At 42.5% G+C, this 15,596-nt stretch overlaps 1 protein-coding gene across 4 annotated transcripts in view; it reads left to right on the top strand.

The window, feature by feature from the left end:
• PPARGC1A (PPARG coactivator 1 alpha) overlaps positions 1–15,596 on the top strand; it is a 722,162-nt gene that overhangs the window by 604,867 nt on the left and 101,699 nt on the right. Inside the window, exon 1 of one of the 4 annotated variants that reach the window (XM_060777881.2) lies at positions 7,039–7,312. The exons of the other annotated variants lie outside the window; for them this stretch is intronic. Within the exon in view, the coding sequence (XP_060633864.2) occupies positions 7,265–7,312 (48 nt within the window). The 5' untranslated portion in view covers positions 7,039–7,264. Of the gene's footprint in view, positions 1–7,038; positions 7,313–15,596 lie in introns of those variants that run through there. 4 annotated transcript variants of the gene reach the window in all.

Here is a 15,596-nt window from a genome sequence, read left to right as displayed (position 1 = left end):
AGATATGGATTAGGACAAAATATACTGTTTGGACAGAACTTTGATATGAATGTTTGAAAACCTTTGTTGCTGGTGCAAGGTGAGTTATAATGACACTTGTATTTGTGTGTGTGTGTGTGTGTGTGTGTGTGTGTGTATATATATATATATATATATATATATATATATATATATATATATCTCAAATCCTTACAACTATCACGGTTCTATGTGATATTACTCAGCAATGAACGTATGCACCAGGCAACTTTTCCCCCATCAGTTTTTGAACTGCTTCTAAGTTTGCAATTGCCTGTTTGTCAGTTAACTTGCTAATTTGACAGAAAAGCAGTGAAGTGGAATTGTAGAAAATAGAAAACAATGCGGGCAGGTCGAAATACACCCCCCTCCCTAAACAAAAACAGCAATCTAAGATGTTGCAGTAAAAATACCATTCTATAAAAGGTGTGAATGGAACTTAAAAATAAAAGTGATGGATTTGGTACAGTAGGTGAACACAATTACAAGTATATTTGATAGAAGACTATTTCTTCAAGCATGGATCCACAGATAATTATTAATAAAAACTAGTCTTCTTTCCACCAGTCAGCTTCCAAATATTACTTTATGTGACTGTTCTAAGGGCAGAGGTGGCAAACCCTGCCCTGGATCTTAAACATTTACTATGGTTTCATCATTAAATCAGCATATATTTTACGATACATTCAGCATGTATTTTGGATGGAATTTATTCTCCCCACCGTTGACAAAACTGTCGTTTTTACTTTAATCAAATCATTTTTCTGAACAGTTTCTCTGTAACCACATTGAAGTTTACTGCGTGTTTTTTTAAAAATAGTCAAAAGTAGAAGTGGTAGCATTTTTAATCATTTAGGTCTGATGAAAATATGATTGTTTTAGAGGATTTGCATGATAAAAATAAACACTTTGGTTCTGTACATTGTTGAACTTCCCTGTTTGGATCTATCAGCCAAGAAGTTGTGGTAATATAGTAACGAGTAAGTAGGGTAGTAAATAGTTAAACATTTACTTTCTGCTCGATTCATATTTTGAATGGACATGGAATCGGAGGGGGCAAGCGTTTCAAGAATTGCCGCCTCTTGTCTGTCAATTCAGCTCTGTCGCTGGATAATAATTGTATTCATTTAGCATTTAGAATACTCAAATTTGCAAATGACAATCCGAATGAATATTTCATAACAAAGAGGCATGATCCATTATTGTAGTGTGACTCTAACTAGTAGCGCAGCATGACTGATCTCGCATTTAGAATTTGTAAGAGAGACTGTGGCACACAGCTAATTAAAAGTATAGCTTTTAATCTTTAAAAGAAAGGGAAAGAAAAGAAATGTAAGACTCAGGTGAAGGGAAAGGTCTTGTTTTTCCTGTTGCAGGAAAGATGCCTTTCATTTGTTGTGGGTTCATTCTGCCATGTTATCATAAAACAGGCGCACCTGTAAAAAGCTGGAAGGGGAAAACAGTCTTTTGAGTGCATAATGGTGTTGGGAGTACGCTTTGTGCCCTCCCTAGGAAATGCGTAGTCCAGGTCAGCTGCATGGCTAATGTATAATGGTGTTTATACAAAAATGTGCCCTAAGGCAACAGTGGAGAATATCTGCTGATATGAAAATGCAAACAGGAATGTGAGCCGTTAGGGACAAAAGCACCGGAGTAGTTGTATATAACAACACTGGTTTTTCGGGAGTGCCGTCATGAAAAAACAGAAAGAGAAGATATAAAAAGATCCCCCTCCCAGCTTCCCTCAGTCATTTAAGTTAGAAATCTTACTTTTGGTAGCTGCAATTTTCTGGTAAATGCATTTGATGTTGTCCAGCAAGTTTCTAGTTTATCCCATCCTTTCATCATGCGGAAGGGTTTCTATCCAACTGAATCATATAGGATGTGGATATATTTTAATAGATTTCAGCCATGAGAAATTTAGAGAAGCCTCCCACTACAGAGAGCATATATTTGAGGAATAGACCATTTGCCTGCATGGTCTACTTGTGAGCTCTCAAGCCTTACTTGAGAGTAAGATGACTATATACCTTCTGAGGCTTGGTTTCAAATAAACACATTTAGGACTTGCTTCCTGAGATACACCTGCATTAAGTATGAATTAGTCTGATTAAGAAAGGTTGTCCAGTAGTGGTCATTTGATCCTGTGTGCAAGATTTATGCACAGACTTAGCACCCTAAAGCTATGCATAAATCTTGCTACTAGCCACAAAAAGACTATTTTTTTCAGGGATACTGTAGGCACTGAAATCTGGCATTGTTTAACACAGGTATGGTCAAACCCAGGCCCGAGGGCCGGATGTGGCCCCTTGGGCTCTTTTCTCAGGCCCTCCTCTCTCACCATCCAATCTTTCCTCCTTTCTCTCTTTCCTTCCTTCTTCCCTCTCCCTTCCTTCCTTCCTTCCCTCTTTCTCCTTCGCTACTTCCTTCCCTTCCACCCTTTCATTGTTTCTTCCATATTTCCTCTCTCCTTCCATCTCTCCCTCTTTCTCCTTCCTCCCTTCCCTTGCCTTTCCTTCCTTCTCTCTTTCTTCCCTCCCTTCCAACTTCCCTCCCTTCCATTCTTTCGTCCTTCCCTTCCTTCTTTTTCCTTCCTCCTTCCCTTGCACCCTTCCTTCCCTTTTGTTTTTCCTTCCTTCTTTCTTTCTTTCATCTCCCTCTTTCTCCTTTCATCTTTCCCTTCCCTCATTTCATCCTTCTCTTCCCTCCCTCCATCCCTTCCCTCCCTTTCTTCCTCTCTCCATTTCTTTTCACTCTTTTGTTCTTCCTTCATTCTCTTCCCTTCCTTGCTTCCATCCTTCTCTTCTTCCCTTCCTTTCCTTTTTCTTTTCTCCTTCACTTCCTTCCATTCTTTCCTTCCACCCTTTCATCCTTCCTTCCTTCTTTCCCCACTTCCTCCTTCCCTTTCTCTTCTTCCTTCTATCTTTCCCTTCCTCCCTTTTGTCCTTTCTTCTGCCTCTCTTCCCTTCCTCCTTCCATCATGGGACAGCCAGTCCTCTTAGCAGGAAGTGCTAGCATGTGGCCGCCAAGTTAAGAAAGTTTGCCCATGCCTGGTTTAGCACCTCAAGAGTATTTAAATGAAGCCAAAAATAGATATTTTCTTTGAGGACTGCTGCCCAAATAAAAGCATCCCAAAGCATGGGGAAACAAACCTAAATTCCTTCTATCCAAATTTGAGGATGGTTTGGGGCACTTGATGCTCATATGGGGAATTTTACAGATTTTAACTTTTATTGTTTATAATAGGGTTTCTAAGTTGGTAAGGAGCAACTTTTATTATCTATTTTAGTTAATGGTTTTATGTTACTATGTCTATTTTTAAAGATGACATGAGCTTCCAGGGCCCATACTGGAGAAAGGTGGCATGGGAATCTCATAAATAAATAAATATCCCTTATCCAAAAGACTTGAGACCCAAAACACTTTTGATTTGTAATATGAATAATCTTATTTTGGAATCTTTGCATTTGGAATCAATGACAGTGAGGTCAATTTGCACTGAGTTAAATATTCTATTTAATTGAGGAGTCTCCGCAATAATTGTAATTGGTTGTATATGTTTTTAAAGCTAAATATTTATTTGTATCTTATTTCTGGACATTATTATGCTTTATATGATTTTTGTCTTGTATTTTATGTTAAATGTGCTTTGATTTCGATTGTATTATGTTGTGAGCCACTTTGGGTCCCATCAGGGAGAAAAGCAGGATATAAATAAAGATGTATTATTATTGTATTATTGGCTTGCTATGAATTTTTCAGGTTGTCTGGCTAAGCTCCAGAAGCATTCTCTCCTTCACCCACATCAATGGCAGGTATCCTCAGAAACTGTGAGGTCCATATAGCCCAGAAAACTCAAAGCAACCCAAGTGATTCCCACCATGAAAGCCTTCAACAACATATTATCTTATTTGTATAGGCTGGTTTGAGCTGCATTATATGACCAGCATAGACCCATATAATGCATTCTATGGCAGTGCACGACCAACCTTGATGAGAGCTGAAGTACTTTGGATAATGATGATGATGGTTATTATTATTATGGAATAGTTGTATTTGTAAACACATACATAATGAGACGTGCTGATGAGACCCAAGCCAAAATGCAAAATTCATATATGTTTTACCTTATCTGCATTGACTGGAGGTAATTCCATACACTATTTGTGCAGGAAGCAAAATGTGTGCCCACTGAATCACTCTCTCAGCCACTCATGTGGACCATTTGGGATTTATGTATTTACCGTATTTATATCCCACCTCTCTCTACCCTGAGAGGGAATCAAGGTGGCTTACAATCACACCTCCATAGTGCCTTAAAAAATACCACATCGGTTAAAGCATAAGTTAAACATTAAAATATAATAAGCATAATAAAAATACATTTCAATGAAACACGTCATCCAGAGTCGTAGTCTAAAAGCCAATCCGTAGTCAAATTGCACATATTCCATACTAACATTCCTGCACTGCTCTATTTTTCAAACGCCTGCTCCCAGAGCCAGGTTTTGATTCTCTTTCTAAACACTACGAGGGAAGGGGCTGTCCTGATATCACTAGGAAGGGAATTCCATAACCGAGGGGCCACCACTGAGAAAACCCAGTCTCTCGTCCCCCCCAACCCTACTTGCAAAGAAGGTGGGACTGAGAGCAGGACCTCCCCAGACTATTAATCTCCAAGATAGTTCATAGAGGGAGATACGTTCAGACAGGTAGGCTGGGCCGGAACCGTTTAGGACTTTATAGGCTAAAGCCAGCACTTTGAATCGTGCTCAGTAGCAAACTGGCAGCCAGTGGAGCTGACACTGGGAGGATTTCAGACTATTTATTTATTCATTTACTGTATTTGTATACCGCCTTTCTCAGCCTGTATGGCGATTAACAGAGCAAAATTCAATGCTTACAATGTCATAAATACAATTAAAAACATAACATATAATAAAAACTAAACAAATCAATAAAATATAGTGTCTCCTTGTTAAAAACGTTGTCTGGATTCATTGTCTAGTCATTCCATTTTCCTGTGTCAGTTACTCTGCATTTGCAAATGCTTGTTCAAAAAGCCACGTCTTGACTTTTTTCTGGAATGTTGAAAGGGAGGTGGCCGATCTAATATCTATAAGGAGGGCATTCCACAGTCAAGGGGCCACCACCAAGAAGGACCTGTCTCTCATCTCTGCCAAACATACTTGTGGCGGTAATGAGAGCAGGATCTCCCCAGATGATCGTAAGGTCCTAGATGGTTCATAAGGGGAGATGCATTCGGACAGGTAAGTTGGGCCAAAACCGTTTAAGGCTTTATAGGCTAAAGCTAGCACTTTGAATTGTGCCCGGTAGCAAACTGGCAGCCAGTGGAGCTGGCGTAACAGAGGAGTTGTATGCTCTCTGAGCAGTGGCGGCCCTAGGTAATTTTCAACAGTAAGCAAACAATATTTTGGCGCCCCCCCCCCCCAACCAATCATTGATATATATATTTTCTGTTCGTCGTGGGAGTTCTGTGTGCCATATTTGGTTCAATTCCATCATTGGTGGAGTTCAGAATGCTTTTTGATTGTAGGTGAACTATACATCCCAGTAACTACACTTGCCGCACTTTCTCCCTTGCCTGGCCCACTTTGGGTCTAGAGGCGTGCCTGAAGACCCCAGCGTGTGCACCAAAAGTCACCTCTTGTCCTGACTTTCTCCTCAGCCATTGGGACCGAGAGAGAGAGAGAGAGACAGACAGACAGAGGTGGAGATGCCTACCTTTCCTGAAGGTAGGTGCAAAAACAAAGGAGGGAGCGGAGGTGGAAAGTACCTCCAGCCGGAGGGGCTCTCTCTCTCTCTCTCTCTCCCCGTCCCAATGGCTGAAGAGAAAGTCAAGAGAAGAGGCTACTTTTGGTGCGCACGCTGGGGTCTTCAGACACGCCTCCGGACCCGAAACGGGCCAGGCACGGCGGCTCTGCCCCTTGGCCCACCCGCGGATTGGGGAGAGGAGAGGAGGCGGGTGGAGCACCGGGGGATCGGGAAAAGGAGCTGGTCATGGGGAAGGGATCGAACACGAAGGACGATTGAGCGCCAGCTCTGCTGGCGCACCCGGTGGCCGGGTGAAGCAGGAACGAGAGGGGCTAGGCGAGGCTCAAGGGCCCAGCCCCTTTAGGAAGAGGATCACCCAGCAGCGAGGCAAGAAAGCTGAGGCTCCCCCCCCCGGACTGCTAGGGCTGTTGTGAGCTGAGGGGGCGCTCCTCAAGTGGCGGTCGAGGGGCATTTACAGAGGCGCCTCTGAACCCCTGGCAAAAAATGTGTTCTGCAACCGCTTACTTTGCGTAATGGACGAGCCGCCCCTGTCCCTGAGCACTGCTCCTGTTAGCAATCTGGTTGCGGGTTGGACCATTTGAAGCTTCCAGACAGTCTTCAAAGGCAACCCCTCGAACAGCGCGTTGCAGGATTATACGGGATTATCCAGAGCGTGGACTACTGTGGCCAAGTCAGACTTCCCAAGGTATGGGTGCTGCTAGCACACAAGTTTTAACTGTGCAAATGCTCCCCTGGACACTGCCGGGGTAGTTTTTTTCCCATCTCCCCATTCTTAAACCACTTTTGAGGAAACACCTGGGCAAAGGGAATTCGTGGAGCTGGACTTGGAGGGGCGTCGAATAATAATGTCCAAAGCAAGGCGTTGAAATATTGGTCGATGTTGTTGTTGTGTGCGCGTCAATGGCTTAGCCGCCTTGCAGAGGTGTGGCGCGAGCCCCGGGGTTGAGGCGAGCCGACCCTGCGCGCGCGAGAGAGAGCCTCCTCCGTGCGCGCGCGCTCTCTTCTCTCTCTCTGCCTCCTGCGCGGCTTGCCTGCCTGCCTGTGTTTGCCTTTGCGCGCGTGTTTGGCTTGACTTGGCGCCAGCCTCCGGTCTGCCCCTGAGCGTGACGTCACAGGGCTTGAGCGCGCGCTCTCGCAAACACACACAGAGCATCGAAGACGGAGAAGAAGGGGGCGCGCGGCCGGGGGGAGGCGGGAGGGCGGGAGGGGGGTTGTGAGTGACAGGCCAGCCTACTTTTTAATAGCCTCGTCACGTGACGGGGAACAGTAGTAAGACAGGTGTCTTCGGTTCACTCTCCCAGTGAGGGGCTGGTCGGCTGCGCGCGAGGACGGAAGGGAGGGAAGGGAAAGGAAGGGAAGGCGGCTTTCTCTGCTCGCGCCGGCTCTCTGCTCGCTCGCTCTGGCGGTGGATTGTAGTTTGCCCGCTCCCCTGCCGTCCTCCCAGAGCTGGATGGCGTGGGACATGTGCAACCAGGACTCTGTATGGAGTGACATCGAGGTGAGCCCGCCCGCCTTCCCTTCCTCCTTCCCACCTGCTTCCCTTCCTTCCTTGCCTCAGTTTTCCCTCCGCTTTTGTTTGCATTGCTTCCTTGAACCCGCTAAGTTGGCCCCCACCCCCTTGTCTATTTTGAGAGGACTCCCCAGCCAGACCTGGCTCCTCTCCTGCCCTCGGGATCTCCTCCTGCGCTTGGAAACTATTTTTATGCGCCCCTGGCTCCCTCTCCTCAGTCATGTGCAACCTTTAGGCGCCCAGGCACTGGGAGGAAAGTGGGCAGCCTGAGAGAAAGAATTGGAAGGGAGGAAAGGGGAGGGGGGGGGGTCTTGTCACCTGTCTCAACTTGTCCTTAAATGGCTGTAGATGGGGAGGGGAGGGGGGATTTCCCATTTGCATAGAGCACCTGAGCATGGAGTGGGAATGGGGTCTTTCATGTGAGGAAATTGGGGAAGGGAGTGTGGATGTGTTGATATGAGAGAAGGAAAGGGAACTGAGGCGGCGGGGATTCTCGTCGCCTGTCAAAACTTGTGTCTGAATAAATGCCCAATGGTTGTGGATGGGGAGGAAGTTCTCAGGTGCAGAAAGCTTGAAGTGGGACTGGGTTGGAGGCAATAGGGCTTTTAATATGAGGATATTGGGGAAGGGTTTAGCCCCTTCCCTCCCTCCTTCCTTCCTTCCTTCCTTCCTTCCTCCCTCCTTTTCTTCCTTCCTCCTCTTCTTCCTTCCTTCTTTCTTTCCTTTCTTGTTTCTTCCTTTCTTTCTTTCCTCCCTTCCTCCCTTCCTTTTTTCTTTCCTTCCTTCCTTGCTTCCTTTTTTCTTTCCTTCCTTCCTTTCTTCCTTCTTTCCTTCCTTCCTTCCTTCCTTCCTTTTTTCTTTCCTTCCTTCCTTGCTTCCTTTTTTCCTTGCTTCTTTCCTTTCTTCCTTCTTTCCTTCCTTCTTTCCTTCCTCCCTTCTTTCCTTCCTTCCTTCTTTATTTCTTTCTTTCATTCCTTCTTTCCTTCCTTTTTCTTTCTTTCCTTCCTTCCTTCCTTCCTTCCTTCCTTCTTTCCTTCTTTTTTCCTTCCTTCCTTCCTTCCTTCCATCCATCCATCTTTCCTTCCTTTTTCTTTTTTCTTTCTTTTCTTGCTTCCTTCCTTTTTCCTTCCTTCCTTCCTTCCTTCTTTTCTTCCTTCTTTTCTTCCTTCTTTCCTTCTTTTTTCCATCCATCCATCCATCCTTCCTTCCTTTTTCTTTTTTCTTTCTTTCCTTCCTTCCTTCTTTTCTTCCTTCTTTCCTTCCTTTTTTCCTTCCTTCCTTCCTTCTTTTTCTTTCTTCTCTCTACTCAGACAACAGGCTCTTGGATTGGGGCAAAATCTTGCTTTTTTGATGCCACCCCTCCCCTCTCTCTATCTCTCTTTCTCTGCCACCGCTCCTTGAGTAAAAATAGACGGCAATACATCAAATCTGCAGCTTCTGCTGGCTACAATTTATAAGGGGTGTGTGAGTGAGTGTGTGGAATAGCCAGGGAAAGAAAACAAGCAGCTCCTTAGGAATCCCTGGAGTGCTGAGAAAGGAAGATTTGAGGCTGCCTCAACATTTACACTCAGGGAAAAAAAAACCTCAAAGCCCAAACAGAGCCCTGGATCTCAAATGGTGGGGTTTGAAAGTTCTGACAACTTGGGGGAACTCCCCCACCCAGTCCCTTTATCACAACCCTAGAGGATTGATGCTCTTGCAGGCCAGTCTTGTCCATCTTTTATTCAACGGTAAATTCCACTACGTAAGTGAGGATTACTTGCAAGCAAGCAAACAAGCAAGGGTTTACAGCCTGAAATGCTCCCTTTAACAAGAGAGGGCGAATACTCCTATTGATCCTCCATGTGCGTTGCTTAAAAAAAATATATCAATGAAACGGGGACATATTCCTGAGTTGAAGCATTTATCATTTTCTGTAGAGATTTTTAGATTCTCATTGCAGAAGACAAGGAGCAGACTCTATTTTTAAAGCATGTTTAAAATATTTGCACCTCATCTGCTGACTTCTGTTTGCATAGTGTAATTGCTCATCCCTTGTTTTGACTTCTTGGTAAAGTGGATGAGATATGGATAATTCATATGTCTTGTAGCTATTATGAGTCAAGATGATAAGTGAGTGACTTACTGGCTCCAGAAGTCCTCATTTGTTTCTGAGTAGCTGGAAGTATCCAGTGGATTGTCGTTGGTTTCTGTTGCATGGGTCTCAGCTGCCGTGGCTTCGTTTTTTCCATCATGCATTATTCCTAATGCTGTTAGGAGCTTATTTGAGGAACCAGTGTGTGTGGAAATGGTGATGATCTATTTTAATCATCAGCGTTCCTGCAGGAATTTCAAGCCAGTGTAAGGAAAATATAATTTATGCCAGTAAGCATTTCTTCGTTCCTCCCTCTCTTCCTGCTTATTCTTTGGAAAGGGTTTTTTGTGAATTGTGTGGCAAATCAGGTAGCTTCTTAGTGCCATTTTTCCAAGTGACATGTGCTTTGCACTCCTTGAAGCCGACCTGATTCGCTGGGGAAATCTGTGTTTTCTGTTCTTAAAGTCCTTTCACAGCATCCAGTAGCAGTGAGCAGCTTTCGTGTTACTTCTGACATAAAATACTTTGTACATCTTTATTTATAACAGTGAGATTGCATGTAACTTAATAAAGGCCTGTACATCACCGTAGCTGATCAACATCCTACAGTGTTTCTCTGTTTAATGAAGGTAATGCACAACGAAGCTGCATGGACTGATAAAGAGAATCCACATGGTGTGTGTTTGTTTTAAGCATATTGTCCGTGTTCAGGATACACCCTCTCCTTTCCCCTTCCCCCAACAGTGTTTTTCCCCAAACAAGCTTGCTAAATTAAGATTATTGTTTTAATTAATATCAGTTAAATTGCACGCATCATTTCTTCCCCACTTCCCAAATAATTGTGCTGTTAAAAATTACTTTCAAAAGCACACAAGCAACTCCCCCCCCCCCCCCCGCCCAAAAAAAGGTTAATGGAGAATGATTCCTAATTACGATGATTCATTATCATTGCTGCAGTTAAGCTAATTTATTGTTTGCTTTCTAAGTAAGCGCTGCAAGGGTGGATGAGAGAATGATCTAGGGCTAAAATGACACTTTTGTGTGTAGAGACTGTTTTATACTGCTGAAAGATTAGTATAAAATTAAGAGTATAGTTGTAAAATAACTACCATAATCTATGGACTAATAGAAAGAAAGAGAAAGGAAGAAGTGACATTGCATTGGAAGGTGCACCTGTTAGAGATGTGAAAGTAAATACCAAATATCTACAAGTCAGATGAGGACAGTTATAGGTCTTAGAGTGTTAAACCTGGCATTGCTCAAAGGCCAAATATAAATTAACAACAGGAACACTTGCTACTAAGGTGTCCCAGATTAGAAGCGTAGTGCCATATCAAGAAATATTGATTTTATTATCATGTCAACATTGGCAAGAGTGGACATACTTCACTTCAGTTATTTGATTTTTTTTAAAAGAAGTGGCACCGAAATCATTATAAACAAATGAAGATTGTGAACGCAGAATCCCCTTCCCATACCACAGTGATCCCTTAGGTTGCTCAAAAATGGCCACTGCAGGCCTTTTTCTAAAAGTGCACTTATTGAGAGAACTCAGGCAGCTTAACTAGGCACTGCAGAGAGAGAGAATCTATTTTTACAAATGAAAAGTAGTAAAGCGAACAGCAGGATACTTTGGAAGTCCATGGCATCAGTTTAAAGCCACTGACCTCCACAACACAACCAGGAGAACAATGCTGAGAATCTACCTTTTCAGGCAAAGACCTAGATTATCCTTTAATGAGATCACAGATTTCATTTGTGTATCAAGAAAAAAAAGGTCATCTCTGCATTGGAACATTTGCAAATGGAAGGTAACTTCAGTATTGGAAGAAGGAGGGTGGGGAATAATTGTAGTTTTAAAGGTAGTTTTATTACCGCTTTTGCTTTGAAGTTACCTTTGTATTTTCAATCTGCTCTTCCTTTAAGCACAATATACTTCATATGTACATGTGTACTTTTGCCTCAGATAGGCCCTGCACTGTTACAGCCCTGTACTTTTTCAAAGAATATGAGGAAAGGAATTGATATGTCAGAGACTCACCTTCCAACCCTTAAGTTTCTCTTCCTCTTCTCTGATTGCCTGCATTGTCCTGCTTGGCCAGGGAGAGAGAAAATGGTAAATTGCAGTCTTTTCCGCTTGCCCCGAGTCTATTGACCCTTTTTCTTTATTCCAAAGCATTCTGTGCGATTAGGTTGTCAGGCACAGAATATGCAGGTCTAGATTCTTTCGTACTGGAATTGTCTGTCAAATGTTTCTAGGAAGTTTATTTTACTCAAGTCCAACTTGAGTAGGTAACCTGTATTTACTGTTGAAGTTTGACATGACAGACATAGAGGAAATGAATGCATTTGCAGTGGAGGTGGGGTGCTCTGGGGTTACTGATGCACTCACCTCAGTTGACTTTGTTTAAGGCAAAAAACAAGTGAGATTATAAATCAAGGAAACCGTGTCACTTTTGCATGTGATTGGCAGCCCCTAGCATCTGAAACCTTGTTGTGTTTCCCCCTTTTTTCTTTCCTTTGCCTTGACTGCCACATTTTTGCACATATAAATGAAGGTAACAGTTTGGAAACTTCTCTTCTGAAGTGATCAATGTTGTCATCTTGCTTTTAACCATATAATTGCTATGCTAGCTGGCTCTCCTGTAGCATGTTCAGATTCAAATGGTTGGCAATGTAGGAAACTTCCAGATGGCCAAACGAGGGGGGGGGGGGAGAAGCCTGAAACTGAAAATATTCAGGAAAATGCCGTATTGCTAAATACACACCCTCCCCCAATCTCTTTCTCAACACAGTGCTTCCAGAGTTAAGTATGTTATAGTCCCCACAATTTCAGATGGAAGGTGAAGATATTCGCAATTCTGGCCTGTTAAAAGGGATTTCACCATGCTTAATTCTGGCAAAATCTGTGTTTGTGATGAAAAAGAAAAAGAAATTCTAGAAGTTTTTAGCGTCAGCCTCACCTTCCCAACCCTGTGATACCAGGTCTTGATTGCTACAGACTTTTGGATACAAAAATAAGAAGACATGCCTCTTCAGCATACTTGACACTTGAAGTCAGTGATGCTGACAAGTGTAAGAGAAGTAGCATTGACTTTTTTGTTGATTTGTTGGCAGTCCAATGCATACAAATATTCTAGACACAGTGATATGAATTCCTTTTACCTGCTTTAAGAGGAGGTTAGTTTATACAGTAACCTTACCAACTACCATCCTAGAACTATATATCCTACTGTATTCAGTTGTCACTGTATAAAGGTATTAGTGAAGTGTCCTATAGATCTGTTTCTGTCATCACTGCAAGGTTTGCTTTTCTGGATTGTAAGAACTAAAGATTTGCAAAATGCTTTCAGATCAGAATGAAAATCATAGGAAATAAACAGTAAAATCCTATCAAATGCTCTCAAGCTGTTATGCAAATTTAGATCTAATGTCATATTTTTTTAGGTGATAATTAATTTCATAGGAAATAACTAGCCAATACTTCTTAATATGTTGGGAATGCAACTCCTATTCTTCCCAAACAACATATCTATGCTGGCTAGGGATGAGGGGAGATGTGTTCCAACAAAGTTGGAAGGTGCCCAGTCTGGAAATACCACGGATACCTCTGTTTTCTTGTGGTCTGTTTTTGGTCACACTCCAAGGTCTAATGGAGAAGTCTTTCCCAGCTATTGTGCCTGGAAACTAAGGGTGACTGAGGCTTCCATTCCAGTTTGAAATTGATTTGTATTTAGAATATAAAATAAAAATCCAACATGGAAGATAGTGAAACTTATAACTTGACCAACTTTACTGGAGAAAACACACACACACACAAAACAAGGACATTCTTTGATAGCTCATGCTTTCAAATAAAACTGTTGGCTAAGTCCTTTGGAAACTTGGCATGTTGCAGCTCACAGGCTAACTATAAGTTACTTGAGGAGTGTTATTACTGCTATCACATGGTTTCTCCCAGTTCACTAACCTTTATCCACAGAGAGTAATTTCACATACCATGACAGGTGCAGCCCTCTTCCCACAATTATATAGGTACAGTTAATAATAATACCATCAGGTATTTATAGTCTGAGATGCATGCATCAGTGGGAGTGCTGTAGGAGCAATAGTAAAAAGATGACAATCTAACTATCCTTCAGGTAATATGTGAGACAAGATTACATGTGCCCCGGGATATAATTCTGCTATTCCCAAGCACTGTTATCATGGTTCTTAGATTCTCAGTGTTCGCTAGGGTTAGTTAGCTTGCATAATGGCTGCTTGTGATTGTAATAGTCATAAGGATGTTATTTTTAAAAAAAACCCAATGAACCCAAATATATCTGTTGACAGTAAAACAAATACTGGTAAATTGCCTAGGGCTGGGTCAGTTTTTTGTACTCAAAGTGCCATTTCAGATTTGTGGCAGGAGCAAAAATTAACAGCAACCTTGATGGCCTATGTTTGGAGACATTTGTGATAGAACTACAGAAAAATATACTTCATTTATTTCATAATTAGTGTCTTAGGAGTATTCATATCAGATGCAACCACTGCCCTTGCTAAGCAGCACCTCTATTTGCATGTTCTTATTCCCATATTTGCTTCTCTTAAGTGTGAAGAAACTATGTCCCAGAGGGAAAGAACATATCTAGCCATCTGCAACAGGTGTTGATCCAGAAGAGCAAGAAGTGCACAGAGTAGAGAAGAAAGATGTTTTCATGCTTGCATAGCTACAGCTATGTAGAGCAAAGTTGCACTCCCATCACCCAAACCTAGAAGGCAGCCTTGCTGCCCATCTTTTGTCTCAGTTCCCTACCTGTGTGACATATCTTCCAAGATGTGGTGAAGATGCAAATATGTCTTCCTCATTCTGAGCCATAGGAGGGGTTAAGGTATGAAAAACCAATTAGTGGCCCTTGTAGTTTTGGCCCAAGACCAGTTTTCTATTGGCTGGCATCTTGCTGTTCAGAGCTAGTGCTCATGGCCTCAAAGTGAGGCTTGTATAGATTGGAAGACTCCATAAATGGAATGTGACATTTATAGATATTTGGTCATTACTTGGCAGCTGCTCATCTTTCTTGTGCCATGAGAAATATTTCACAATCTGCTTATTATGAGGGTTGTATAGCTTTGCTGTTGTAGCTTACTCAAAGCTGTATTATGGCTAATAATTTTGTACCTGTTCAACAGGTGATTGTAAAGGGGGATGATGTGTGTGAGGCCAACAGAAATGTACAATTTCATGTTGCTGAATCCCCTACTGATTTTTCTGGTTTTTTTAACATAAGGGCCACTCCAACTGCTTGAAAAGAGTAACCCCTGATTATCATTTATCTGCCCTCTCTCCTGTTATTACTCGTTGTGTTTGTGTTTAAAGGCAGAACGTTACATGATCTCCTTCTTGTCACTTCATAGAGCTGGAAGAGTCCAACCCCATTCTGCCATGCAAGAATGCACAATCAAGGCACTTCTGACAAATGGCCATCTAGCCTGTGTTCAAAAACCTCCAGAGGAGGAGGCTCTCCCACATGCAAAGTGAGGTGACTGCCTTAGATGGCATATTTTGTGGAGGAGAGGTAGCTAGGGAACAGTGCCGGGCCCCTTGCCATTCCCTCAGGTGAATCTCATGTCCTGTGTGCTGCCAGTCTGTTGGTAGAAAAGGGCTAGGAGGAGTTAGACTACTGTCTTTTGTCTCGAGCAAACAGAAAAAGGAATTGGACTGAAATGCATTAAACATCCATTGAATTCAGTAATGCTTCATTCTGAGTAGACATGGATAGAGGGCAGTTTAATACTTTAAAAACAAATAACAATCCCTAGATGTTATCTGAGGGAGAGTTACCATTTATTGCTTGCTACAATGCTATGTATATTCTTTATAAATGTCTAGTTCTATCTTTTGGGAATAATAGAAGCAGTGGCTTACCCTCAACACTTTTAAAAGACTAATGTGCATTCCAGGAATGTGAAGTTGTTCGAATTTTTTAAAAATTGACTGTTCCCAACATAGGAGGGAGTGTTTTTTCTTTCTTTCTTCTGCCGGGTCAGCATGCAAACAATGCACATGAATACATGCTCTGTTGCTCACATGTGTCAAGTGTCTTGATTTAAGTCAGCATTTTGTTCCTCAAAATGAAGTTAACGCCTGTGACCTACTGGATAGTGTAAGTGAGTTAACTGAAATATAATTTGTGTCATGTGCTGATGCTGTTC

Source organism: Anolis sagrei, chromosome 5, assembly GCF_037176765.1.
Source record: "Anolis sagrei isolate rAnoSag1 chromosome 5, rAnoSag1.mat, whole genome shotgun sequence".
In the NCBI taxonomy this organism is placed as follows: domain Eukaryota; kingdom Metazoa; phylum Chordata; class Lepidosauria; order Squamata; family Dactyloidae; genus Anolis; species Anolis sagrei.
This window is presented reverse-complemented; position numbering and strand designations above follow the sequence as displayed.